Source organism: Budorcas taxicolor, chromosome 1 (assembly GCF_023091745.1).
Source record: "Budorcas taxicolor isolate Tak-1 chromosome 1, Takin1.1, whole genome shotgun sequence".
NCBI classification, from domain to species: Eukaryota; Metazoa; Chordata; class Mammalia; order Artiodactyla; family Bovidae; genus Budorcas; species Budorcas taxicolor.
The window spans coordinates 3,525,733-3,549,693 of record NC_068910.1 but is presented as its reverse complement, the minus strand read 5'-3'; the positions used below and the strand labels follow the sequence as shown (position 1 = coordinate 3,549,693).

The following is a 23,961-nucleotide window of genomic DNA, read 5'->3' as shown; positions in this document are numbered from 1 at the left end:
AAGCGGTGGTGTTCAAAGTGTTGTTACAGGATGTGTCCACAAGGCGGCAGCACGTTTCCATTTTTGGGTCTGGGTGGGCGGCAAAAGAAAGTGGCTTTCCTGGGTGGGAGAGGAGGGTGGACAGGGCAAGAAGAAACAGCCGAGGGCTTGTCCTCCTTGCTGTTTCCCGGGACATTTCCCACCCCCGACGGATGCCAAGCCCTGACAGACTGCTCCACTGAGGACGCTGTGGTTCCTAGGTCGGGGGACGGCTCCGTGCGAGGAGGCGGCAGCCGGGAATCCCACTGGCATGAGAGTTGCGCACCAGGCGACTTTTGCAAGCTCTTCCAGCCCAGAGCGCGCGCCGGTCCTTGGATGCAGAGGGTGCGCCTGGATCGGGAGATCGTGGTCCCGTCCATATGGGACCAGACACTCCAGGTCTCAGGGGAGAGACACGCCCTCCCCAGCTCTCTCAGCTGGCCCAGAGTCCAGCCTCGGGGGGGCCCCAGGCTGCTCAGGCTTCGGGGACGTTACACAAGCCCCGGTCACCGAGACTTCAGGTACAGAGCCTTGGCGTTCTTTTTTCTTCTTCTTCTTTCAATTTCAGGTGTTTTGTTTATATTGGAATAAAGTTGATTTCGTATGTTGTGATTCTTTGAGTGTTTAGCATCCTGTTTCTATTATACATTTATATAGAAGTATTCTTTTTTTTTTTAATTGTTGGTTTTTAGATTATTTTGAGTAGTGTTCCCTTGTTGATTAGGCCCTCGAGTATTTATATGTATTAGAATTGATATATTACTCCTGTACTCCTAATATATCTCTCCACTTAGCTTTTTGCTTCGTTAAGCATCAGTTCATTGTCTGATTCCTGGAATAGGTTTCCGCTTTGTAAATGGCTATGTTTGTATTAATATGTCGACACCATCTCATGAAATCATAGGCTGCTTTTTGTTCTATGCCTGACACGCTTCACCTAGTATGATTAACTCTAGGTCCATCTACGTTGTTGCAAAAGGCAGTTTTTCATTCTTTTTTTTTTTTTTTGGTCTGAGTCAGAGTTCAGCAGCTATATGTCCCACATCCTGACACGCCCATCTCTCTCTGGACGCTTCCTCGATTCCACTTCTTGGCTGTCATACCATAAACTATGATGAATGTTGTTTGTATGTTTCCTTTCAAATGTCAGGTTTTCTTTCTTTTGCATTTATGTCCAGGAGTTTGATCACTGGCTCAACTTTTTGTGGTATTTTGTAAAAATACATATTTATTTATTGCTTGGCTGCCCTGGGTCTTAGTTCCATACCCAGGGTCTTTCTTTGCAGAATGCAGACTCTTAGTTGCTTAGTTGTGGCGTGTGGCAGCCATTTCCCTGACCAGGGATCAATCAAACCTGGACTGCCTGCATTGGGAACATGGAGTCTTAACTTTGGACTATCAGGAAGTGCCCCTCATTGAAATTTTTTTTTTTTAAGGAGATGTTCCTACCATTCTAAGTCTTATCCATTCATCCATCCATCCTTCACTCCCAAAAAGAGTGAAGGAGAGTTCATTTCCCGCCCCCCCCCCCACATTGTAACAACTTGATGATGACCATTATGACTTCTTTTTCACTCTCCTCTTTCATCAAGAGGCTGTTTAATTCTTCTTCACTTTCTTTGATAACGGTGGTGTCATCTGCCTATCTGAGGTTATTGATATTTCTCCCGGCAATCTTGATTCCAGCTTGTGCTTCATCCAGCCCAGCGTTTCTCATGATGTACTCTGCATATGTTAAATAAGCAGGGTGACAACATACAGCCTTGCTGCTGCTGCTAAGTTGCTTCAGTTGTGTCCGACTCTGTGCGACCCCATAGACGGCAGCCCAGCAGGCTGTTCTTGTTCTCAAGGCAAGAACACTGGAGTGGGTTGCCATTTCCTTCTCCAGTGCATGAAAGTGAAAAGAGAAAGTGAAGTCACTCAGTCGTGTCCGACTCTGTCCATCACCAACTCCCGGAGTCCACCCAAACCCATGTCCATTGAGTCAGTGATGCCTTCCAACCATCTCACCCTCTGTCGTCCCCTTCTCCGCCTACCCCCAATCCCTCCCAGCATCAGGGTCTTTTCAAATGAGTCAGCTCTTCGCATCAGGTGGCCATAGTATTGGAGTTTCAGCTTCAACAGCAGTCCTTCCAGTGAACACCCAGGACTGATCTCGTTTAGGATGGACTGGTTGCATCCCCTTGCAGTCCTAGCACTATGATATCTGGAGAGCAGCCGGCTGTCCGAAGCTCGGGCATCCCCACGTCCACCGTCACGGGTGCAGTAGGTCTGGCTGTGCTGCGGCGGCGCCCGCCTGGGTCAGCAGAGTTTGGTCTCCATCAGCATGGACGAGGCATTAGAGGCCCAAGTGGGGCTCATCTGCCAGACCATCCTGTCTTACCTCCCTCAGCCCCACTGCAGTACAGCCTTGGGATCCAGGGCTCCCCAGATGTAGGGGTGTCAAAGAAGTCAGGGTCACCAAGGCCCACGGTGAATATAATGAGCATTCCCCCCCTTTTTTGGTCACTGTTTTTTTAATCCATTCATCCATTCCTGGATACTCTAGGTTGCTTCCATGTCTTGCCTCTTGTAGGAGATGCTGCACTAGGTAAGTGGATGCAGATGCCTTTTTCAGTTAGTCTTTTCTTCAGATAAAACCTAGAAGCAGAATCAGTGAGCCCCACTGCAGCTCTGTTTTTAATTTTTGAGGCACTCCATGCTGTTTTCCACAGTGGCTGCATCACTTGACATTCCCAGTTCCCATCCTCACCAACACATTGCTTTGTGATACAGCCACTCAGTTACAAAGTGATGTCTCACTGCCATCTTGTTTTGCATTTGAAGATTCACCGATTTTCCTGAGCACATTGTACATGCTTGGGTTGGATCCCCATCTTATTTCAAGCTTAAGCTCACACAGTGATATTCTAGACGGTTCCACATACTGCGAGTTTCTCAAATATGCCTTTTCTGTCTGGCTCTCAGGAGCTTTATGTACTAGGTGTGTGTGCTCAGTTGCGTGTGACTCTTTGGGACCCCACGGATTGTAGCTCACCAGGCTCCTCTGTCCGTAGGATTTCCCAGGCAAGGATTCTGGAGTGGGTTGCCATTTCCTCCTCCGGGGGATCTTCCCAACCCAGGGATCGAACCCACATCTCCTGCATTGCCTGGCGGATTCTTTACTACTGAATCACCTGGGAAGCCCCAGAACTTTTATTGTTTCTAATTAATTTATTAATAGAACTGCAGTTGTTGGTCTGGAGGAGGCATTAAAGACCCCTGGATGCCTCATATACCGTGCATCTTGGCCAAGGCCTAAAGGGCTATAAGGTTCAGTTTTCCAATCTGTGCAATGGAGTGGAAAGCAAGGAATGGGGTTTAACTTCACCTCTCCCCCCCCCCCCCCCGAACTTCCAGTAGTTATGTAAGGATGTGACAGTCGGTCCATAAAGAAGGCTGAGTGGCAAAAAATGGATGTTTTCCAACTGTGATTCTGGAGGAGACTCTTGAGAGTCCCTTGGACTGGAAGGAGATCAAAGCAGTCAATCCTAATGGAAATCAACCCTGAATATTCATTGGAAGGACTGATGCTGAAGCTGAAGCTCCAATACTTTGGCCATCTGATGCGAAGAGCTGACTCACTGGAAAAGACCTTGCTGCTGGGAAAGATTGAAGGCGGGAGGAGAAGGGGACGACAGAGGATGACCGGGTTGGATGGCATCACCACTCGATGGACATGAGTTTGAGCAAACTCCGAGAGAGACAGAGAGGGAAAGAGAGGACAGGGAAGCCTGGCGTGCTGCAGTCCATGGGGTCACAAGATGTCAGACACGACCTAGCCGTTGAACAACACCCCCAAGTTCCGGGGTTGGGAAAAACGTAAAATCAAGGGGCGTCACCCGGCCACTCGGAGAAGGCGATGGCACCCCACTCCAGTACTCTTGCCTGGAAATCCCATGGACAGAGGAGCCAGGTAGTGTGCAGTCCATGGGGTCGCTAGGAGTCGGACACGACTGAGCGACTTCACTTTCACTTTTCACTTGCATGCATGGGAGAAGGAAATGGCACCCCACTCCAGTGTTCTTGCCTGGAGAATCCCAGGGACGGGGGAGCCTGGTGGGCTGCCGTCTATGGGGTCACAGAGCTGGACACGACTGAAGGGAAGAAACAAACGAAACAAACGCGGCCACTCGCTCCGGCGCCTGCGCAGAAGCCGCCGCTGCGCTGCTGCGGGGAATTTTTTTCCGGCCTCTCGATGACTCGGCGCTCCCGAGTGTTTCCTCCCCCGGGTTTTGGTTTCGGGGCCGCCGCAGGCGTGCCTGCCGAGCGCCGAGCTGTTGATGGAGATGGCGGCCGCGCCCGAGTGAAGGCCCGTGGAGGCCCGGAGCCCGCGTCTGAGGACCGGACAGGCCCGCGCGCGCGGGGGAGGCCCGAGCAGGGTCCGGAGAGGGCCAGGCGACTCTCCGGGTTGGGGCGCCACCCCGCTTCGGCCAGCAGGCAGGCGGCTGGTGGCGGTGGCGGTGGCGGGGTGGCCCTGTGTGGCGGTGGGTGTGACTTGCGTGGTGGGCGCCGGGCCTCTCCTGCCGCGCGTCCCGCCCGGGTGTCCGCGGTGCTTTCACTCCGGCCGTGGCCGCGCGGGGACGCGTTAGCGGCGTTGGGTTCTGCGGCGGGGGGCTGTGTGGTCCCAGGCTGCGGAGAGCGGCCGGCGGCGCTCGCGCTGGACGAGGAGTTGCAGGAACCGTGGGCCTTATTTGGATTTCGGGGATGAGCGGCTCCTTGTGTTGTGGACGTGGGGCCCAGCCAGGTGGTTTGTGGTGGGTGTTTGGTTACGTGATCTTAGAGTTCGCTCTTTCATTCATTCCCTCCCGGGGCGTTATTGGGATCGTCGGAGGTTCTTGCCGGGCACTGACCCTGCGGGCGTGGTGGTAGGAGCGTGGACGTGGCCTCTGCCCTCACACAGCTCACAGGCCGTGGGTTTTCGTCGCCTTGTGTACCTGTGATTACAAATTGCGGTTAGTGCTGTGAGGAGAGGTGCCCCGGGACAGAACACCTTGAGCAGTGCGTTTCTGCGGACGTGAGGGTGCCTTGAGGTTTCGGGAGTGTGTGCTGGATTTGCGGCTGGTCGGGTGAGTGGCAAGAGAGGAGGCTTGGGTGAAGCTCTGGCTAGGAGCTGCTTGTTTTTTCAGCGGCTGTCTCTGAAAGGGGCTGAGATGTGATTGTATGCAGTCGTCGGGCTTTTTCACTGGAGGAAGAAAACGGGAACCGCGTGTTTCATTTGTTTATTTCCTGGGTCACCGACCCCCTTTCGCTTTGATGACTGGGCAGTCCCTCCTCAGTGCCCCTGTAAGCGGGTCCATCGGCAGCTCAAAGCTGAGGTTCATACGTTCCTGCTCACTCTCCACCCTCGTCTGTGGCCTCAGGTTCTTGAGAAATTTCTCTGCTTTGGTGGAATGGTTTTGCCTACGTTTTCCCTGTGGCTGGGAATCTTTCCAAGTTGACATTGAAAGTGACTTTGTCTAGGCTGGATAAAACTGAAAATGTAACTTATTAAACTCTGAATTGTTTAAGCACCAATTCTTTTATTTTTGAGGCAGGGAGAACGTTAGGTTTGCTGGTTTATAAAGTCTACTAAGTTTATTGGAGAATAAGTACCGTACAAACATAAGACACGAAATATATTTTTCTTTTTTTGGTAAGTATTTGTGTTATTTTCAGTTTGAGGCTATTGAAGTAGATTTTTCCTTCTGATCAGTCAAGTTTCTAATGCTGCTTCCCTAGACTGAAGTTGGAATTTTTGTTTGGTTTCTAGGATAGATGCTATCCCTTTTACATCAGTGCATTTCTGAGACAGATGCAGAAACTCCATATATGTAGTTGAATAAATGGTCAAGGGAAAGAGAGTCAAGTAAAAACTTCTGCTTGTTGAGAACTACTTCAGACATGGCATGCACTTTATGAAGCTGGAAATGTTAGAGTATTTTCCTTTCTTGTCTTCAGGAGTCTGTGCTTCCCCCTTCATTGAGTTGCTGTTGTCCAGTGATGGTCTCATCTTAGAAAGCTTTAGGTTTCTGTCTAAGGATTTGAGAAGGCAGTTTGTATTATCAGACTTGAACTGGAAAACATTAAGTACCCATCTTGAATTGTGAAAAAAATAAGGAAAGTTCTCAGTTGCTGCTAATTTGCCTGAATTTGTCCACCCCCCCGCCCTTTCTTTTTTCCTTTCGTAGGACTTCTTCTCCAGGGAGGACACCTCATCCAGGACCATGATGCCACTTCCCCATCGTCTGGGTGCTGCTTGACCCCTTGTCTAAGCTAATGCTGTGGGATCCCTTGTCTCTTGTGGAGGAATCCAGCTGACTCTTGGCATGAGGCCCCTGCGTTGCAGGGGTTGAGAAAGACACCCCATGGCATCTCTGGATGACCCAGGAGAAGTGAGAGAGGGCTTCCTTTGCCCTTTGTGCCTGAAGGACCTGCAGTCTTTCTATCAGCTGCAGTCACACTATGAGGAAGAGCACTCCGGGGAAGACCGTGATGTCAAAGGGCAAATTAAAAGTAAGAGGCTAGGATTTCCGGCTTACCTCGTTCTGTCCTTGGGAGCTTTAACTCGTGGGATGGTTTTTATCGGCTCCCATGGTTGCCACTGTCAACTAAAAAAAGATGTACGGCTTGAGAGTTGTGAGTTAAGTTTTATTTGGGAGCAAAATGCAGACTGCAGCCCTGGAGGCAGCATCTCAGATGGCTCTGGGCGCCTGCTCCGAAGTCGGTATATAAGGTTTTGGTGAAGGCGGAGTTCAGTGCCCTGAAGCACTCAATTTACAACAGGTTTTTTGTGAGTATGAGGGTCTGATGCACCATGAAGGGATTTAGAGCTTCTCTAGATATGAGGAGACGCAAGGATGGAGATCATAAAATCTGTTCCTAAAAACATCCAACCATCTAAAGACCTGTCCCACCAGATCGCCTGGAGCACAGCGTGCCTCACTCCACCCTGAACTCCCTCGGGGGTTGTTGAAGGTCAGCAGCTAGAGCAGCGTGGGGCTCAGTCCCCGTAGAGGCAGATGGCAAACGCCTCTGCTGTTCAGTTGTTGGCAGTGCTCTTGGTAAGTGCCAGTTTGTAGTTGACACCACCATCGCACAATAAATAAGAGTAAATTAATAATAACAATAGAGAACACGTTTCTAGTGTTTTCCATGTAGCTGCTGCTGCTAAGTCGCTTCAGTCGTGTCCGACTCTGTGTGACCCCATAGACGGCAGCCCACCAGGCTCCCCTGTCCCTGGGATTCTCCAGGCAAGAACACTGGAGTGGGTTGCCATTTCCTTCTCCATGTAGCATGTATTAAAAACATTCCCCTGCATTAATGTCATTGAATTCTCAGCATAACTGTGTTGTCAATGAGCCCCATCTTACTGATGAAGATTCCAGGCACACAGAGATTAAACACTGAGATAATGCCTACACAGCGAGGCTTCACACATAATGTGAAGCTGCACAGTGAGGTAGAGCCTGGCTTTGCACCTAGTAAGTGTCATTGCTGTTCTCTGCTGTCTCTTCCTAGCCTGTTTGGATTATCTAACTGCCAGTGCCAGAGGGTTTCGGGTGGGATTCCTTTCCTTTGCTATGTAAGCGGAGGCACGCTATACACCCGCTTACCTGTCGCAGAGTCTGGCTTTCCTGCCATCCTTAATTCCTTCACTGCACCTTGTCCTCCGCAGTGCTGGAAAAGGAAGGTATGGTTGGAATGTAAGGAGGAAAACCCACAAAGGTGAAACTTGGTGAGCTTCCAAGGACCCTCAGGTCCTAAAGGAATACAGAAAGAATTTTTGAAGGTGATTTTTGCTGTTCAGAGTATTCACTTCCTAGACTTCAGACTCTAACCCCTAAGTACGGTGCTGGTGCTCTGGAACTCTCTTTCCTAGTGATTCAGTTAACCGCTGGCCACACTTCTGAAGGCAACGGAAAGGTCTGATGCCGCATTCACAGCTTTGTTGGGTGGGAGAGAAAGGAGTGATCCGTGTATTCCTAAGTGGACTTTGGCCTCCGCACATGTGAGTCACGCGCCCCCTGTAATCAAAATAATCTCTCTCCATGTCTCACTTTTCAGGTCAGAAAAAAATGGTCGAAAGCATTACTGCTTATAACTTCTGACAAAAAATATGACAATTAAACATTTTCAAAATCCTGAAGGCTGCGATGGACGAGGTGGCTTCTGGCTACAGAGTCTGGAGCAGCCTCTTAGGAGGCTCTTAGGAGACGAAAGAGAAAAAAGAACAAGAGAGAAATGTGTGTTCTTTCACAGACTCTCTCAACAGCCCTGCGGGAAGGTGGTTGGTCTCATTTTACAGAGAAACAGCAAGACTCTGAGATGGGCAGGGACTTCTCCAAGGTCGCGCAGGGGTTGACAGAGCTAGGCCTTGGCCCCGTGTCTTCCGTGCTCTGTGCCTGTGGCATCCCAGCTGAGGCGAGGCCCTGTATTCCGATCACAGCAAACACTGCAGCTGGGAAACTAGCAAACAGATGAACTGCTTGTCTAAGTGGCCTTGGGACAGCGAAGGGGCTTCAGTGAACGGCCAGTCTTGGTGTCAGCTGGACTGGGTCGTATACTGGGATTCTGCTGAGACTTTGGTGCTCGTGGCTAGAGAGGTTAGAGAGTGGTGTCTTCACATTGCTGGGACAGCTGCGCTTCTATTAGGGAAAATGTGTAAGATTACTGAAATAATAGAGACAGGACCTTTTGTTTCCGTCTGAAGGGAAGTGAGGGCTGATCGTGAATCCTGGCCGGAGAGAGCCCGGAAGTTATTGGATTTAGTTCCTCTTTTTTGTCAGTGCTTCTCCCTGCCTTCCTGTTTCTGCTCCTTTGAGACACAGTGGGTTTCTTGTCGGCTTTGGCCGTGAAGGGAAGACGGGCAAAATGAATCAGACGCCTAGGCTTTAGCCCCCTTTCCTTTCCTCCGGCTCATAATCACAAAACATCTGCAGGAAGTCGAGACTTGGGCTTTCTTCTCAACTAATGAAAAGGAGAAATGTGGTACTGAGCTGAAGAAATGCTCTGGGCTGATCAGATACTGGAAACTACATCTCCACGCGGAGTTCCTTGCTCCCACCTCCTGCTTCCTGTACTTGACTTGTGGGCACCTGGAAAACCTGGGACTGGAAAGAACTCTCAAAGATGAGGCCAGCTAAGGGGCCAGGCTGCGAGCACTAAAGCCTGCTTTTATTAGGAAGGGCGTTTCTCATTTTCCGTTTAGCGCTGCTCACAATGGAAGGCTACAAGAGGGACCTTTGGTTGGCTCAAGCTTTGGTTCCAACTCCAACATAACCTCTTAAAAGTAGCCTCACCATCGCTTCAAGGGCAGGTTATGGGCTGTTTTCTCTCCTAACTCCCAATATCTGGCATCAGAGGGACGCTGTGTACAGCCCATGGTCCTGGTGCCTTCACTAAGCTTACTCTATTTATTTTTAAAATTATTTATTTATTTTTGATTTTTGGGGGGACTATTTTCTTTCCTTCTTGTTTTTAATTTTTATTGCCGTTCAGTTGGTTTACAATGTTGTGTTAGTTTCTGCTGTACAGCAAAGTGAATCAGCTATACGTAGGCAAACATCCCCCTCTTTTTGAACTTTCTTCCTGTTGAGGTCACCACAGAGCACTGAGTAGAGTTCTCTGTGCTACACAGTGGGTTCTAGGCTTGCTTTGTAGCTGCCTTCTGCCCCAAAGCCATTCAAAACCCTCACGAAGGATTCATTGCCTGGTCCATCTTGAATTGAGGACGTGTGCCTTGTCCGAAATGCATTTCTTTTTTTTAACAAAGCCTTTTCAGGACACGAGGGCTGTCAGTTGAATTTAACTTTCCTGATTCTCTCTGTTCCTCTTAATCAGCCTCTTATTTGGGAAACTTGAAATGTGGGAGCCACTCTGGTGTTCTTAAAAATTCTGATTCCATCTGTCTTGCTGGAATCTGGGAGGCAAGACCCAGGGCTAGGGAGTGACTGGTGGGGGAGACGATGCTCTCTGTAGTGTCCTCATGCTCCTGCTGGCTGGCTCTCCCTCCACCTTTCAAACTCTCGACTGGACGTTTTTGTCCTCTGAGGAGACAATGGCTCCTCGTGTGTCCTTCCCTGGCCTCCAACTATTACTGTCCTTGAAGTTCTTGAATTTTATCTGAAGTGTGTTTTGCAGCCCTAAGACTGTAGACTAGAGTTAATCATAACAGTACTGCTGAAGTCACCATCTGCAGTTTTCTTATGGGACCCGAGACCCAGGGGTTCCTTTCTGTACTACGCGGCCAGCATTTACAGATCTTTCATAGTACTTGTCCAGATCTTTGAATCCAAGAGTCTTTACCTGAGAACTGATTTTCTGGTAGGGTTTGCTAATGTTCCTCAGCCTGCCGTTGAGTCTCCCCTTAACTTCATAACTGATTTAAATCAATTATTTTTTTAAGCGACAAGATCCCTATAATGATAACAGGCTGGAGGATGGAATTGGACCAGTAGATGGGATTGGGACACTGGTCCTAGAAGTTCGCCTCTTTCCCTCCTACTGCTTCTGTCCTTGGAGAATGAAAGAACCCTGATACAGGAGAATTCACGAAATGCACTGGGACCCTGTTGACGGGAAATCTGAGTTCTCTTCCTGTAGCACCTCAACATGCCACTGGGTATTCTTCATGGATTCATATGGCGTTTGTTCTATTTCTTAAGGTCTTGTCCAGAAAGCTAGGAAAGCAAAGAACAGGCTGTTGAAACGGGAAGGAGATGATCGAGCTGAATCAGGCACCCAAGGATACGAGTCTTTCAGCTATGGAGGGGTCGATCCTTACATGTGGGAACCCCAGGAGCTTGGTAAGAAATGCTTTTCATTCATTCATTCATTATTGAGCACCTGTATGTTTTCAGAGTTGGCTGAAGAGACACCAGTATACCTGCATGCCTGTAAGCTTCCCAGCACCTTTGTGTTCTAGTAGGGGGAGATAACCAACAAGATGAGCTGGGCATTCTAACACAAAGCATTGTGGCGTTAGGCACCACATTAAATCTTTACATGTGGACTCTCATTTAATTGTTACTGAACTCCATGGGGACCTGACCAGGGTCAGACAGCTGGGGCGCTGCAGAACTGGAATAGGAGTCCCAGCCTCTGAACATCACTCCAGACGCAGCCCATTGCCTCTTCTCATATAGATGTCACCTGCCTACTGAAAAGCACTGGTTCATGCAGCTTAATTTTCTGAATTGTGTAATTATGGTATCATTTACTTGCTTTCCGAATTATCATCTTTTGAGGGTAATGGGAATAGTCTAAAATTTATTTTGTTGATGGTTGCACAAGCCTGTCAGTAAACTAAAACCCACTGATTTTGTATGCTTTAAATGGTGAATTGTATGTATTTGAATGATAACTCAGTGAAGCTTTTACCAAAAAGATCATGCCACATGGAGCTGAACTAACTAATCTTCCGTGTCCTTTAACTGTTGAATGTTAGTTATCATTAATATAATACTGTCTATCCATGTGATGGATAAATAATGATTTTTTTTGTAGTACTTTGTTATACTTTGTTTGCATTTTGGCTGAGCCATGTGGCATGCGGGATCTTAATTCCCCGACCAGGGATTGAAGCCACGACCCCGGCGTTGGATGCGTGGTGTCCTAACCACCAACTGCTAGGGAAGTCACGCACTGCTTTATTATACTTTGGTTCTCATTATCTTGTTCACCTTTCATAAAAGCCGTGTGAGGTAGAAAGGATAGTGATGCTCATTCCATTTAAAGTTAAATAAGATTTAAAAGTCAAAGTCAGTTCCACGACCACACACCAGCCAAATTTTAAGAGCTCAGTCTCCATGTGTGGCCAGTGGCTAACCTATTAGAGAGTGGAAACGTTTTATTTTCATCATGGTGGGAGAAAATAAAAATAAGACTATATGCATATACTTATTTGTTACATATGAAAGACAGTTAAAAACATGAAGGAGACATTTTAAGTGTATGACCTCTTCTGAGTTTTTTGATAATTTATTTCATGATTGGCAGTGTTAAATTTTTCAAGGTGATGTTCCAGTTAACTTCCCTGATTTAACAACTGAAGGAAGGTACAAATTGTGAAAGGTCAAGCGAATGGCAGATTTTCAGAGGAATGCTCATCGACACTCCTAAAAATGTGACGCTAAATTTTAATTAGGTGTTAGAGTATGGCTAGGAAGAAGAGAATAATGGATGGTCAAGAATCTAGCGTACAGATCTAGATACAGTTAAGCACCTACGTGAACAAGCCGTCTTTGGGAGGAAGAAATGAATTGAGTGCTGGGAGGGCTTGGGGGCAGGGCCAGCTTTCAGAAGCAGTGACAGATTGAGCAGGAGCTCATCCAGATACTCTGAGACAAAAGGCTACTTGGTTCCATCTGTATGAGGATTGTCCTAGGTCTTGGCTGCTGGACTGAGGATGCTATCGGTTGAACTAGCCCCACAAAGGCATCTGTTAGCATTTGCATGTTGGGGGCTATTTAGAGAAGGGTTGTGTTCATCCTGATGAAAAAGCCGTATTGTACCAACTGTGAAAAGTATAGAAAAGTTTAAGATTTAAAAAAAAAAGCATAGCCGATAATGTTATTTCCTTTTCGTTTAACAAAAGTTCACATGCTGGGCAGTGTTCTAAGGGTTTTATAAATTTAACTTCTTTAATCTGGATAACAGCACTGTGTGGGAGCTACTCCTGTTTTCCCCATTTTATAGCTGAGTACTCCAAGTTACAGAGACCTTAAGGAACTCGTCCAAGGTCACACAGTGTGTGGCAGAATTGAGCACAGGCTGGTTCCAGAGCCCAGGCTCTGTCCTTGAGGTCTTTCTTAGCGTATTTTGCAGCCCCAAGGTGACCATAGTTATCATTTTAGCAAACTTCCTTCTGTTAGCTTTTCTAGTTTTTCAATTTGTATTAAGACGCTAAAATCCTAGGGTTTTGGCTTGCTTTTGAAGTTCAGGGTAGGGAGGCTCCCTCAGGGAAATGACAAGTCGTTTGTGTTGCCTCCTCCCTTCCTTCTAGGTGCTATGCGAAGCCATCTTTCTGACTTCAAAAAACACCGAGCTGCCAGAATTGACCACTATGTCGTTGAAGTCAATAAATTAATAATCAGGTTAGAGAAGGTAAATTTTTTTGTTTTAAAACATGTTTTTTTTCTGCAAGTATAAATTCTTTGAAGGGAAAAATTACATTTCTGCTGGGTGTGTGTCGTCTTAAATCTATCGTGTGTGTCTGACGCTGGCAGGAAAACACCCTACATAGAGCGGTGCTGAGGATGCGGCGCACGGGTCTGGCCTGGGCTGGTTTTCCTGAGGGTAGCAGCCCGGGTCGATGACTGGCCACATACCCAGCTTCCCTTTTCCTTCTTGTGAAGCCCACTTGACTGCCTGGGAGCCCTTCTGCCTTCAGATCCTTTCTTCGTTTGGGGGGGCTCCCAGGCGCCATCACAAAGGGGTAGGGTGGGTGATGCCTTGTGATGGCAGACAGGCTGGTAGCCAGACGCGGGAGGAGCGCCCACCAGGACCAGCGTATGCGGTGGGAACCTCTTGTCCTGTGGTTGGTTTAAGAGCGAGTCCTCAGTACCATGACCGCTCTCGTTTACATCAGCCCTGGAAATGCCTGATGGGTATCCACTGGGCTGTGAGATAGGCCGGCACGGCAGCGCTACAGGCTCAGCTCTCCGCGTGCACTTCGTGGGGCGGGAATCTTGTGTCTGCTTTCATCGTCCAGGAGGGCTGTGGAGAACTGGGGGTCCCCCTCGCTCGCGGTAGCCACCCCACCGTGTCCTTGCCTGCCCCTGGCCATTGCTTCCGTGGGCAGCCGGCAGTCAAGAGACTGGAATGGGTCACGGGAAGGCGAGTGCCTTCTGGATGCAAAGCTAATACTCTGTCCCTGTGAAGTTGTGTTTGTGACCTTGTGGGGTTGGAGATGACATAGACTTGAGTAATGCCCGTGTACTTACTCCCACTTGATGCCTCCGCCTGTAGACAGTGTATCCACCACCAGATTCATTCCTTTTGACCCTTTTTTCTCCTTGTCAGCTGACCGCGTTTGACAGAACAAATACCGAGTCTGCGAAGATCCGAGGTAACTCTAGAACGTTGCTCACGTCCCTTCTGTTCTTTACCGTTCATCCTGACCCGATCTCTTTTTTTAAAATGGCCTCCCTTTGTGTGTGCTCGGTTTCTGTCTCGTTCTTCCCACAGCAATAGAAAAGTCCGTGGTGCCTTGGGTCAACGACCAGGACGTCCCTTTCTGTCCGGACTGCGGGAATAAGTTCAGCATCCGCAGCCGCCGCCACCACTGCCGCCTCTGCGGGTCTATCATGTGCAAGAAGTGCATGGAGCTCATCAGCCTTCCCTTGGCGAGTAGGTGACGTGGGGGCAGCCTGGACCCTCACCTCCTGTCGAGACCAGCCCCCACTGGGGGGCTGGGGGTGCTTTTTGTTTCAGTGTTTGGTCATGGGACCTTCCATTTACTGTTGATTCCTTGAGGCCCACTACAGCCTCGGCCCTGTGCTAGGGCCCATGGGAGCAATGGTCTGTAATAGAGGTTGGCCAGCTTTTCCCATAAGAGACCAGATAGTGAGTACTTTAGGCTTTGTGGCCCACATCCTGTCTCTGTGACATTTCTTCTTTATTACACAGCCTTTTTGAAGTGGGAAAACCATAGGTAGCTTGAGGGCCACATACAAAGCCAGGCAGACTTGGCTCTCCGGTCGTTGTTTGCCCACGTGTGGTCTATCAGCATCGTCCATTCCTCCAGGGTAGGAGGAACTCCGTGGCCCAGGACTTTGAATCTCAGCTGCTGAAAAGTTGCTGGAGATGATCTCAAGGCGTTCTGGCTGACTCTGGGATGTGTGGGGTTTTGCAACCCTGCAGAGTTCCGCTGATGCACGTGCTGTTGGCTGCAGGGCGTCTGGGTAACGTGGGAAGGGGCAGATGTTTCCTGGGTGGGGCTCTGGTGTCCAGTGGGCACGTGTCACCTTGGTAAGTTACCTTTCTCCCCAAGACGACTCCCTGTCTCAGCTGAGCTATGTTTTGGGGACACTCTTCATCTTCCTTCTCTTGGGCTGATTAACTGATATTTACTGGGCAGCTGCTGTGTGGTAGCCCTATTGGAACAAACCCATAGGGATGCAAAGATGAATGAGACAGTTTGTGCCCTCGGAATCACAACTGCTTGGGCAGCTCTGGGCTGTGCATAGAGCTGTCATCACACGGAACAAGTGGGAAGTGCCCCAGGAGGAATGACATGGTGGGAACTGATAGGTGGGCAAATGGTTTTTGCCTCAAGGAATTGAGGAAGGCTTCCTGGAAGATGTGCCATTTGAGCTGAGATTTGGCAGGGGTAGCAGTGGGGTTTGGGCATGGGGGAAGGCTGTGGGGCACGGTCCCAGGGAGAGCCTGGGTGTGCCCGGGCAGCTGGAGCAGGGCAGGAGGTGGTAAGGCCAGATTGGGGTGAGCCTCAGAGCTTCAAGGACAGACTGTCCTTGGCTCCTGGCTCTCTCCTGGAGGCACTGGGCGTCCAGCCCACCGCAGAGCCTGAGTCCCGGCAGGCAGAGGTGTGGGTGCCTCTTGCCCAGGGCAGCGTCTGCACCCCGCCTGTGGAGTTCACCACTGCCCATCCTGTGTTCTTTACAGACAAGCTCACCAGTGCCAGCAAGGACTCCCTGAGCACTCACACCAGCCCCAGCCAGTCACCCAGCAGCGTCCACGGCTCCCGCCGGGGCAGCATCAGCAGTGTGAGCAGCGTGAGCTCCGTGCTGGATGAGAGGGACGACGACCGGATCCGCTGCTGCACACACTGCAGGGACACGCTCCTCAAGAGGGAGCAGCAGGTCGACGAGAAGGAGCGCGCGCCCGGCGTCGTGAGGCTCTACGAGGTGATTCCCGGCCGGCCTGAGTCCAGTTCGGGAGGCCGGGCTCTCCGTTCTGTGCACACCCGTGGATTTTGAAAAATGCTTTGGGAAATCGTTCCTTTCAGTTATGTTTAGTTTCTGCCAGAGGGCACTAGCTGGGGCCCTGAGTGAGTCGCAGAGTCACTGGGTGTGTTGCAACAAACTTGCTTCCTTGCCCTTCCCTGCCCACCTGAGAGCTGGAGGTTGGCGCTTTCGGTGGCCCAGGGGCAAGAGGAGGAAGGCTGGTTGCCATGCGGTGTGGACAGGTTCTGTGGGTCGGGGCGGGAGCAGGAGCTGGTGGTGAATAGTGAACCAGAAGGGTCCTGGGACGCTCACTTGGGAGTTTGAGAAACTTCCCGGAAGCATGGAGCTTCCTCTTTTGAGTCCCTTCAAATGCCTCAGCTCTGGTTTCCACCAGCAACCCTGCTGTGCCTTCAGGAGCTGCTACGTTACAGGAGCAGAGTGTAGCCAGAGCCTGGGGTTCAGAGTCAGACTGGGCGTGAGCTTGACTCTGCCTCCTAACCCGGATGAGGCCTGCAGGCTGAGAAGGATGAGCCAGGAGGGTGTTGGGCAGGGAGGTGATAGGAAACGGGGAGGAGCGGAAGGAAGCAGTTGGTGCAAAACCGGACAGGGGAGGAGAGAGTTTTTGTCTGGTCATCACTGAATGGTCACTGTTAGCAGCTCTGCAGGCCCAGTGGTTGTGTTTCTGGAACCACCGTGAAAATAGTCAGACTACTAGAAATGGTGTTAATTAAAACCTTGCTGAGCTGCAGACGTAGCCGTTGTCCATTGTTATGTGGAGCTCACGATCTGATAATTTCTGTAAACAGCCGCCGAGCTTTTGGTTTCCTTCTCTTTTGAAGTGAGCCCTGGCAATGCCTTGTGTGGTGTCCAGCGTCACCTGGCAGATAAAGGCCATAGCAACTGATTTCTTTTGCTACCTTGGTGAGCTCACGTGACGTGTGTCCTGGAGGGCCTTGGTCCTCTCAAAAACATCTGGCCAAAGTTCACCCTTCTTTCCTTCCTACAAGATTTCCTTGTACAGTATGTCTATAAATCAGGAAATTGATAACAATGAACAGGACAAAACTAAAAGCCACTCTCTGCATTTTTTTTTAATTTAGAAAACTGCGCGTTTTATATACATCTCCATTGATTCCGCATAACCTTTCTGTTGCCTTTTCTGTATCTTGAGACACAACTCACCTCTTCTTTTTTGTTCTTAGAAATTACGGCTTTGCATGGAGAAAGTTGACCAAAAAGCTCCTGAATACATCAAGATGGCAGCATCGTTAAAGTAAGCTCTTTCTCTCTGTTTTACTGACTCAGTGGTGACTGTTTCCTGGCATTCTGGTCAATTCTTTAGTAGCTGAAGATCTGGGCCCTGCCCTTTTCCCTTCAGTCCTCGCAGCTAGACGCTGCAGCCCCTTGCAGCAGATGGTGGAAGCGCGGGGAGCCCTGTTTCTTGAGTCCTCTCAGCCCCACTGTCCCTGACTACTCCCATATATCTGCGCCTCCTGCGTCCCAGCCCTCCTGTCTCCACTCCTTGCCCGAGACCACTGGCTCTGAAGGAGAGCAGGGAAAGCACAGTCCCTTCTCTGCCTGCAGTTCACTGAGCAGTCACTTCACTCAACGGATCCCACTGCCCTCCTGGGAGCAGCTGGGAAGAAGCATAAACCTCCCCGGAACGGAGAGTCCTTGACTGGGAGCGTTTGCCGCATGCTCCTTTCCTCCCTGGAACTCACTGGAGGCCACGCGCCCTCCTCCTACCCCTGCCCATGGGTTTAAAGTTAGAGCAGGCCTACCTTCTACCTGGACGCCAGCAACATCAGCTGGTGTTCCTGGCAGTGTGCTGGCATCCAGCCCTTTCCTCAGGACATTGTCACCCGAGGGCCTCCTCTCCCAGAGTCCCGTTGGGTTTTTGCTTTGTGCCTTAGACACCACTGTGGGTCCGTGGGCTCTCCGCTAGCCAGAGGGGAGCTACCACTGCTGAACGCACTTCCAGGCTTGTTAACTCTTCCTCCAGAGACCAGTTCTGAGGGGCTTCAGCAGGTGCATTTCAGTCTCCCGCTCATTCACTCAGTGGATGTTACCAAGCGCGCGTTAGGTGCCGAGCACTCTTCTGAGAGCTGGGGCTGTACCAGGGCACAGCGAGGACAGCTCCATTATCATGGGAGTGCAGGCCATAACAAGGGAACAAATAACACGCAAGATAATGAAGCGGGCCTGATGGCTGCCCCGAGGATAACACAGTGGGCTGATGTGACTGAGACCAGGGCAGCGATTCCAGATTCAGGCCAGCCCTGTCACCTTCCACATGACCTGGCAATATCGAGACAAAGTACAAGTCCTCTTAGTTCTGGTCTGATGTTCTTTTTGCAAACTGTGCAGTTAGAGATGGTGAAACAGCTTTACTGACTCTGTAGACTGCAGAACACACCAGGAGTTTTCCAGCCAGGACTGCCCGATAGAGGGAAAGCAGGTTAGCCTGGCGGTGCTTTTATTTACCTTAACTTGCTGCTGCCTCAGGAGGGAGCTGAATGGCCATAGCTGAGGCTGGATTAGTAGCTGGGAGATCACCTGAAATGTTTCTGTTCTCAGTAAACCTTGTTTAAGCTCGTCCCATGTGCTAGTTACTGGGGGTATAAAAAGAACAGCCACAATCGCTGCACTTGGAATTCAGCAGTCTGGTGGGTGGGTGTGTGTGTGCTTAGTTGCCAAGTGATGTCTGACTCTTTTCCACCCCATAGACTGTGGCCCACCAGGCTCCTCTGTCCATGGGATTTCCCAGGCAAGAATACTGGAGTGGGTTGCTCTTTCCTTCTCCAGGGGATCCTCTTGCCCCAGGGATCGAATCCAGGTCTCCTGCTTGGCAGGCAGACTCTTTACCACTGAGCCACCAGGGAAGCCGCCTGGTGGGAGTGGCAGCCTCGTAAATGAAATTCTGAGACCACGTGATAACCACGTTGTTCCTCTGAAACTGACGTTAAGCCCCCACTGGCCTTTTCTGATGTCCCCTCCTCTGCTTTCCGGGTAGTCTTTGAGGAAAGAAAAGTGCCTTCTCCTCTGGTGTGGTGTAAGCAGCTCGTGTAGTAAACCACTTCATCCCTCTTCCTAGATGCGCAGAAGTTGTTCAGGGAAAGTGTTAGTAGGCTGAAGCAGGGTCAGTCCTACTTGTTTTGACAACGAGCTTAGGGGCTGGCCGTCATAGGCCTCGGCTCTAGTTTTCCCACGGCATCGGCAAATTAAAAGCGACTTCTGGCTAATTAACACTCACGTCCTGAAAAGGAGCGAGCATCGCATCACATGAAAGTGATAGTGAAAGTCGCTCAGTCGCGTCTGACTCTTTGCGACCGATGACTCTACTGTCCGTGGAATGCGCCAGGCTAGAATACTGGAGTGGGTAGCCTTTCCCTTTGCCAGGGGATCTTCCCAACCCAGGGATCGAACCCAGGTCTTCCTCATTGCAGCCGGATTCTTTACCAGCAGAGCCACAAGGCGGGGGAGTCTAAAATGCATTGAAGAGAACTAACTATCCCCCTCTCTGTGAGGCCTTAAACCTGTGGAGTCCTTTTATACCACACTCCTGTGAAACTTAGATCGAACATCTGCATTATTTCTCCCTAGTGCCGGAGAGACAACCTACAGTCTGGAACATGCCAGTGAGCTTAGAGTGGAAGTGCAGAAAGTGTATGAGCTGATAGACGCATTAAGGTAAGGTCTGTTAGGTGATGTTCCTGCCTATCGGCTTAAGTGGAGGATGTGTTGGGTTTACGGGGTGGTGGGCGGCCAGCAGACCCAGCTTACCTGGTCCTGGTGATCCGGGGTTTGTGTGAGGAGGAGGCTGAGGGGGCTGCCAGCTCCGGCTCTCAGTGCATCTCGGTAACTTGTTTGAGGAGCTTTCCCGTTCGTGATTGCTGCAGGAACAGGAGCCAACTGGCAGCAGCTGCGTGTCGGTCACTGGCTGCTGCCACACAGGGTGGCTCTTGTGCTCTACCCGTTACCCTGTGACGCAGAGATTAACACCCCCATGTTACAGGTGCAAGAATGCACGACAGCTGGCGAAAGTGCTGGAACCAGGATGGAAGTCCAGACTCTTTGTTCAATTTGACCACTGCTATATATATATATATTTTTTGGCTGTACTGTGTGGCTTGTGGGATTTTATTTCCTTAACCAGGGACCAAAACCAGGCCTACGGCAGTGAAAGTGGTCGAGTCTTAACCACTGAACCACCAGGGAGTTTCCAGCTACTGCTTTTTAACTGTGGATTGGCTGTTGGGGTTAGATCAGCCCTTTGCAGTATAGGAAGTACTGTGATTCAGAAAACAGATGCGGAACCTTGTCCATCCGTACGTGTGAGACTAGCTACATAGGTTGCAGGGTCACAAGCAAAATGAAAATGCAGGTCCTCTGATCAAAGTTTAGAATCGTAAGGGACTTTCCTGGTGGCCCAGCAGTTAGGAATCCGCCTTCCGTTGTGGGTTCAATCCCTGATCAGGGAACTGAGATTCCACATACCATGGGGCAGCTAAGCCCGTGTGCTCCACTACTGAGCCCTCGCCCGCAACTGAAGAGAAGTCTGTGTGCCGCACCCGAGTGCCCGCAGCAGCAACCAGGACCTGATCCAGCCAAATACAGAAATAAATACAAAAAAGGAGGCTTGTAAGGCAGTGACAGCAGAATGCTAAACTAAGCACAGGACTCCTCGCTGCACCGGTCACGGGCCCTCGGTGGCCAGGTGTTTGTCGTTTGCCCTGTGCTTGTCTGAGGCCTCAGGTACAGCCACCGGGTAAGAAACGGGCTTCACCGGCAAAGACGTTTCAGGGGAGCCTGGAGCCCATTTCTCTTCATACCTTGCCGGCATGCAAGCCTGGCGACTGGGGACTCTTCACCCATGTTTCTGAGGCTGGCCGTGCCTCTTACAGCGACGTGTTTGTTCTCATGCAGTAAGAAGATCTTAACCTTAGACATCAAGCAGGACCCGCCGCCACATCCGAACACTCTGCGGCTGCAGAGGATGATCAGATACTCGGCTACACTGTTTGTGCAGGTAAAGCCGCCGCTCTCCACCACTCAGGAGGGCGGACGGGGCCCATGGCTTGCTTGCTCTCCGTTCGCACACTTACCACTCTTTAGGGTTACTTGTGTGTCAGCTACATCCAGAGAAAAATCTGCATGTCAAAGGAAAGTGACCCAGACCCTGCTCTGGGTGTGCTCACCACCCTTTGTGTAACTGTCCCCCTGTCCCTGGGCATCTGATAGGCTCCCATTTCTCTGCTGCTGTGAGGAGTGCCTGGTGGACCTGCTTGCACAGAGTATTTCCTCCTTGGGATAAGCTCCTGGGGGACTCTCCCTGGGCCCTTGGTCTGGAGGAGACAGGTGATTGATCAACGGCTCACTCCACCTGGGAGGCTGCATCTGAGTCGTCTCGACCTCAGAAAGCCCTTGTGAGAGTCAGTCGCCTGTGGGGCTCCTGACGGAGCTCTGCGTGTCCTGTTCGGTTAGTTACCTGACACCATCATGCAGAGTGACGCCCTCCCTGCTTTTGATGGGTGACTGTGTTCCATAGTCGTGGGTGGGTGCCCGCTGCGGCCCAGGCAGTGTTTTAGGTGCTGGGTATCCTGATAGACCTTCCCGTTCTCGTAGAGCTTATATTATAGAGAGGGGATAGATGAGAAAGAGCTGAATATATGGCTTAAGAGGGTGGTAAGTGCTGGGGAGAAACGGAAGGAGGGCATGGGGGTGGGGCTCAGATGGTGGCTTACAGATGTGCTAATAGACAGGGAAGGCAGGAAAAGGCCTCACTGAGACAGCAAGTAACCGGGATGTCTGGTGTTGATCATCTCCTAATGAAAAGGCTGGCCCCTCCATAAGGAAGCTGGCATGGACCTGATTTCCAGGTTAGGTTCTTCCCTGCTCTGCTCGTTAGGGTGACTGTCTTAGACTGATGTGACGTAGCTTCAGCGGGCTCTCACTAGGGAACTTCAGATTCATTTTTTTTTCTCCTGAAAAGGGTTTAAGTGTAAAATTGTCCGTGACCCCCTACAGGAAAAGTTGCTTGGTTTGATGTCACTGCCGACCAAAGAGCAGTTTGAGGAACTGAAACAGAAAAGGAAGCAGGAGATGGAGCTGAAGAGGATCCTGGAGAGGCAGGTGAGCGAGGCAGGGGACGCTGGCTCCACGAGCACAGAGGCCTCCAAGGCTCCCAGGGGGTCCCGTGAGGTTGTTGTTAAGTCAGAACCTCTCACTCGCTCTGGTTTGTGTTTTCCTTCTGTTCTGGCCTCTTGTATTTTAGAAATCAAAGTAACTGCTTTTCTCCCCCAGGTCCTGTTTTTCTTTCAGAGGTTCTGCTGATTTTCTCCTGTCTAGAATACCATGGAGACTGGCAGTCCTCCCCCCAGTACAGGCTGCAGACGACCCAGACACCAGGGAGTTCTTAGAACACTCTGGAACATGCAGTATTAAACAGAGAATAATATGTGCATTTAAGATTGTGTGAGATTCCAGTGTAGATGAGTGGTAATAGACCTCAGAGGTTTAAGGTAAGTGCTTAGCCAGTGAATGTGAGATGGAGGAAAGCTTACCCCTTAACTTACTGGTTTGTTATTTTAATTTTGAAAAATCATGGCTTGATTTTAGCAGCTGAATACCACAGTCCCGAGGTGGGGGACTGGGGTCTCACTGGAATGGGGATGGCATGGCCGCAGTGGTGGCCGGCAATGTGGCTGTTGGCCTGGTGACCGTGTTTCTTTTTGGCTTTGGTATCTTCCCAGGCTGCCCTGGAATCCCAGCAGAGGCTTGAGGAGAGGCGGAGTGACCTGGCGGCCCGCGCGACCAACGGGGAGGTGGCGCCCGCTCGCAGGGGTCCTGCTCCGCTGAGGAAGGCTGAGGGCTGGCTCCCGCTGGCGGAAGGCCAGAGGCAGAGCGAGGACCCGGACCCCCTCCTGCAGCAGATCCGCAACATCACGTCCTTCATCCGGCAGGCCAAGGCTGCGGGCCGGGCGGACGAGGTGCGCACGCTGCAGGAGAACCTGCGCCAGCTGCAGGACGAGTACGACCAGCAGCAGACGGAGAAGGCCATCGCGCTGTCCCGCAGGCAGGCCGAGGAGGAGGGCCTGCAGCGCGAGCAGCTGCAGGTGCTGCGGGAGCGCGAGCGCGAGCGCGAGCAGGGCCAGGTGGCCTCTCTGCACACGCGGACTCGGTCCCTGGACTTCCGGGAGATCAGGCCTTTTCAGCTGGAGCCGGGCAGAGAGCCGCGCACCCACCTCGCTCACGCTTTGGATCTGGGCTCTTCCCCAGCTCAGAGCGGCACTGCCACCAAGACCTCTCCAGCCAGCTCGGCTCCCGAGCCCTTCCGAGGGTGGTCTGGGCCCCCAGCCCTGGGCCAGGAGTTCCTGCCCCAGAGCACTGCGTCGCAGCGCAGTGAGGCGCCCTCCCTGAATCCCTTCGATGAGGAAGAAGACCTCGCCAGCCCCTCAGCCGAGGGCACGGCCAGCCCTCCTGCTCCAGAGCCTTCCCTCAGCCTGCCAGCCCGCGTGCTCAGAGAGTACAACCCTTTTGAGGAAGAGGAGGAAGAGGAGGCTGTGGCGGGGAATCCCTTCGCTAAGCCAGACGGCCCCGCCCCCAACCCTTTCGAGGAGGAAGATGAGCCCCCCCCGCGGACACCCGCATCGCCCCCTGTCCCTGGCAACCCCTTCGAGGAGGCCCCCTGCACCAACCCCTTCGAGGAGGAGAGCAACGGGCAGGAGGGCGCCGAGCCCATCGAGGAGGAGCTGCTGCTCCAGCAGATCGACAACATCAAGGCGTACATCTTCGACGCCAAGCAGTGCGGCCGCCTGGACGAGGTGGAGGTGCTGACCGAGAACCTGCGGGAGCTGAGGCGCACCCTGGCCAAACAGAAGCGGGGCACCGACTGACCCGGCCGGGCGGGGTCTGCGGAGCGGGCGGGCGGGCTGGGGGCGCGGCATGGAGGGGGAAGGCGGAGTTTAAGCTGGCTGCAGGTTAGGGTGGAGGAATTGGCTATTCTGTGCTGTGCACT

The 23,961-nt window shown here is 51.2% G+C and overlaps 1 protein-coding gene across 2 annotated transcripts; it reads left to right on the top strand.

Annotated features, from left to right (window-relative positions):
- The first annotated feature begins 4,345 nt into the window (after window positions 1-4,345).
- RBSN (rabenosyn, RAB effector) lies at window positions 4,346-23,839 on the top strand. 2 transcript variants are annotated; one of them, XM_052639010.1, is made up of 12 exons: window positions 4,346-4,439; window positions 6,228-6,552; window positions 10,704-10,844; window positions 13,043-13,143; window positions 14,062-14,107; window positions 14,227-14,388; window positions 15,664-15,905; window positions 17,147-17,217; window positions 19,548-19,634; window positions 20,871-20,973; window positions 21,972-22,076; window positions 22,697-23,839. In XM_052639010.1, the coding sequence occupies exons 2-12, from the start codon at window positions 6,405-6,407 to the stop codon at window positions 23,837-23,839; spliced, it is 2,349 nt and encodes a 782-aa protein (XP_052494970.1). In that variant the 5' UTR covers window positions 4,346-4,439; window positions 6,228-6,404. The 2 variants fall into 2 exon arrangements, with proteins under 2 accessions (XP_052494970.1, XP_052494961.1); XM_052639001.1 differs by lacking the exon at window positions 4,346-4,439 and adding an exon at window positions 4,680-4,814.
- Window positions 23,840-23,961: the final 122 nt, after the last annotated feature.